This window comes from Cantharellus anzutake (assembly GCF_015039405.1).
Source record: "Cantharellus anzutake strain C23 chromosome Unknown EI90scaffold_15, whole genome shotgun sequence".
NCBI classification, from domain to species: domain Eukaryota; kingdom Fungi; phylum Basidiomycota; class Agaricomycetes; order Cantharellales; family Hydnaceae; genus Cantharellus; species Cantharellus anzutake.
Genome location: NW_024066965.1, coordinates 592,380 through 595,888, shown reverse-complemented (window position 1 = coordinate 595,888; position 3,509 = coordinate 592,380). Strand labels below are relative to the sequence as shown.

Genomic DNA, 3,509 nt, shown 5'->3' with positions numbered 1-3,509 from the left:
AGGCTGAGACTATATGACAGCCATCTGGAGAAAATACCACGGAGCAGAGTTCGCTTGGGCTGTGGATTATCCCCGCTGGTGGAGACCATGGTTGGCTGCTATCCATTTCATGAGAACTAATATGGCATTCAACAGCACACATCGTGGGGAATGTTGCACCCAATGCGCTACCTGAAGGAACAAATGGATGGCTACGTCCAAGTATAGATAAGGACGAGGCTGCCAATGCATCCCGGGATCGTTCAACCAGATGGCGCAAGCTGCGGACTACATGGCATATACTGTTGACGGCTTTGGCATCGAACCTCTGAAACACACAGGTGAGCCGTGAGCCAATAGTCAAATTTTCAACTTACAAGCCATCGTTCTAGTTTTCTCAGGCCTCGGCATGCTTGATCAATTTCACCCATGATTCCCATAGCTGCAATCCAGTGAAGAAGCACTTGGACGGCAGAGGAAAGGGCATTCATTATTTCATTATCTTGCGAGTCCAATTCACAAAGAAGAGTGTTCCAATGGCAGCATGCAAACTTTAGCTGCGTCGTCATTATCTTTCTGAATTCGCTTTGGAGATTGGGAATGTTCCTATTCATTTGAAGGCGCCAAATTGTCGGCAGATCATCCAGCCGCTTGCACTGTCCCACCAGTTCCAGAGCCGACAGCACCGCCCCACGTACTAACCCCGGAAAAGGCTTGGGAAATGCACCGATGTCATGCTTGAATGAATCATAGGTGTCCAAGGAATGGCGAGGTACCGCATAATCACTCTGCAGCTGGGGGAGATATTAGACAGTTCATAGCTGCAACTATGTTATGTACACACTGGCGATGCCAAGAGGCGCGTAAGGGTTGATAAATGGGTGACAGTCTCATCTTCTTGAAGGAGTTCCAACGACGGTAGCGTCCGGACCAATTCGCTGGATATCAGGAGGTTAGGAGTCGCACAACGAATAATCAGTTGAATCGCTAACTCAGAAAAATTGGTTCGGAACACCCGTGCCCTTTGAATTCCACAGCATGCATGTAGGTGTTCGTGTAATGCCTGCTGCAGTGCAGCAAGGAGTCCTTGGGTGGATGAGGAAACTTGAGATGCATTGGGTGGGGAAAAATTCTGATATGCAGACTCCTGACTCAAAAGATCAGTTACGGTAATTAACATGGCACACGGGGCCATTCTCTCACATGGTGATGTTTTACAGCGTGGAGGACGGACTTAACAGCCTTCGCCAACTTTGGGTCTGCAATTAAACGAGCGAATCTTAGCATTGTCTCTGATTTGTCATTAATATCTTTTGCAATGTGCGGATATGTCAGAAATTTGATGGGGTTTCGTCTCTCAGGGCTGATTGTGGGATGATTAAGAACCCCTTTATCATACTTTGCCCCAAACATCCGCATTAACATTTCCTGAATGGTGGAAGCGAAAAACCAACAATTTTCCTACACGCAGTGAGTGGATCAACAGATGATAGCATAGGGTCAGACATTGTCACTTACTTTAGTTAGCTTGTAATCAGGAGATTCCGCTGCGATAGCGTACAGAATGTGGGCAGCCGGGATCAAAGGAGCAGGAGTAGGGAAGACCATAACAGCCTCTACGCTGGACTTGCTGTTGGTGAAATCGAGAAGGTGGTCGAGTCTGCCAGAAACGGCAGCCTATCGAGTAGTGCCGCCTCTTAGCTGCGGTAAAGACATCAAGGAGTTCGTTACATACCGTATCTATCGCGCGTGAAGTTCCCAAATCCCGTACCCCAAACAACAACAAGGGAACTTGGTGGTCCCGTCTGCGATCCAGCCGAAGGTAGAACTCCCTCCCATCGGCTCGAGTGACACGCATGATGAGAAATCGATGCGGGACCCCTTGGAGGTCCCCATATCGTTGAAGGGACACGATCCTGGCATTAGCAGCACGACGACTATTGAATAAGCTCTCGCAAAACGTTCGCACAGAGAAGGTTCGATATGGCTTCGAGTCCAAGCATTCGTTGAAGAAAGCGCCTGCAGACGCAATGCTTGCAACTTTCTTCCTTAAAGACGATGTGAACGATGTAAAAGATGGGGCAATTGTGGATGAAGCATCGGAGAAAGTGGGTGTCGACCGGGAAAATGGGACGCTAAATCGGTCACGAAGCGATATTGCTGTTGTAGAAGATGTGTCATCGGACAGGGGAGGCTCGAGTGAGGGCTCGATTCCCTGATCAAGCTTTAAAACTCGGATGAGTGAGGATTCAAGGCACCATAATATTGATTCTTACTTCGAAGAGAAAATCGTCGACCGAGGCTGGTTCTGGGAAAGCAGGAGACTCGGTCGCTACCGGCACAAAGCTCGGCGAAGTCGGGCTTGAAGCGAAGGAGGGGATCGTGTCATGGGAATATCCTTCGGCGGCGCTACGCTGAGACGGTAATAACATAGAAATCACTTCTGATAAGGAGGTCGAAGGCATGAACAAGAAGTACCCAAAGCTCTGCAAATATCTGACTCACTATCGACGGGATCGGTGGGATATCCAGCATTTCCGGAGTCCTGGTGGTTTGGCGTTGTTGCAGTGGGCGCAATATGGGTCGGGCCTTCGTCCTGCAGAAGAACCAGTGTAGGAGCGTTCATGTTTCTAGATCGAAGCGATCCAAGGTGTTAGATGACTTGGAAACGAAACTGGGCGCCAGAGCTGTCAACGTCGTGACAAGACTATCACCGTTGGGAGCGCAGCAGAGGAAGGCACCAACCTATTCTTAGTAATTTGAGACTTCAAGTTGCGTGGCGTCGATGTCGTTGGCGCGATATCCGATCCAGTTAAAATTTCTTGATATTTATCAGAATGACCAGCAAGTCCACGGAGTAGAGAGGTGAGAATCCGAGGAGAAGGGTGGGAACTACCTAGATATTAGGGGAACGGCCACGTGTATGCAGGCAGGGAAGAAGCTCTCGTCGAACTTGATCCTATTGCGGAATATTGATATTGAGTGAACCGAGAAAAGCACTGCTGGCGGAGCATATCCAAGTAATTACCTTGCTTGCAAGGTCATTGCCAGGTCATAATTGCCGTGGGAAATATGTAACTATTGCAAATTCCTATGAACACATCACATGGTTCCTCTGAATCAATTACTATTTGCAAACACGTCACATGGTGCTCCATCACATGGTCCTCATGTGTGTGCCATCGTTCCAGCAATGTTCCCAATGTTCCTTTGTCTTCTTGTTCAACTCTTCAAACTGTGAGTCCGCCCACTTTAGAGCCTCACACACAGGCCGTGTGAAAAGGGTTTCATCGAAATCTCTCAATAAGCGGATGGTTTTTCTCCCTGAGCTATGCGATAATGCAACGTATGCACTGAATGGTGTCAGTGCTCCAGTAGGAGGAGTTGTGAGGTTGATTATTACATGCGCGCGATAGTCCGTGGAACCATATGCTCCAGTTATAGGGAGTTGTTTCCACTTCACACTTTTGGCTTTCCCTCCTCCAATCTTCAGTTGGTACTTAGGGAAAATTGGCACCACCCCATCGGGT

At 48.5% G+C, this 3,509-nt stretch overlaps 1 protein-coding gene across 1 annotated transcript; it reads right to left on the bottom strand.

The window, feature by feature from the left end:
* Positions 1-1,336: 1,336 nt before the first annotated feature.
* Positions 1,337-2,870, bottom strand: EI90DRAFT_448967 (uncharacterized protein). The gene is made up of 6 exons (XM_039067626.1): positions 2,725-2,870; positions 2,485-2,609; positions 2,256-2,422; positions 1,715-2,203; positions 1,541-1,609; positions 1,337-1,492 (listed from the first exon to the last, which is right to left on the bottom strand). The coding sequence occupies exons 2-6, from the start codon at positions 2,603-2,605 to the stop codon at positions 1,490-1,492; spliced, it is 849 nt and encodes a 282-aa protein (XP_038918164.1). The 5' UTR covers positions 2,606-2,609; positions 2,725-2,870; the 3' UTR covers positions 1,337-1,489.
* Between the last annotated feature and the right edge of the window lie 639 nt (positions 2,871-3,509).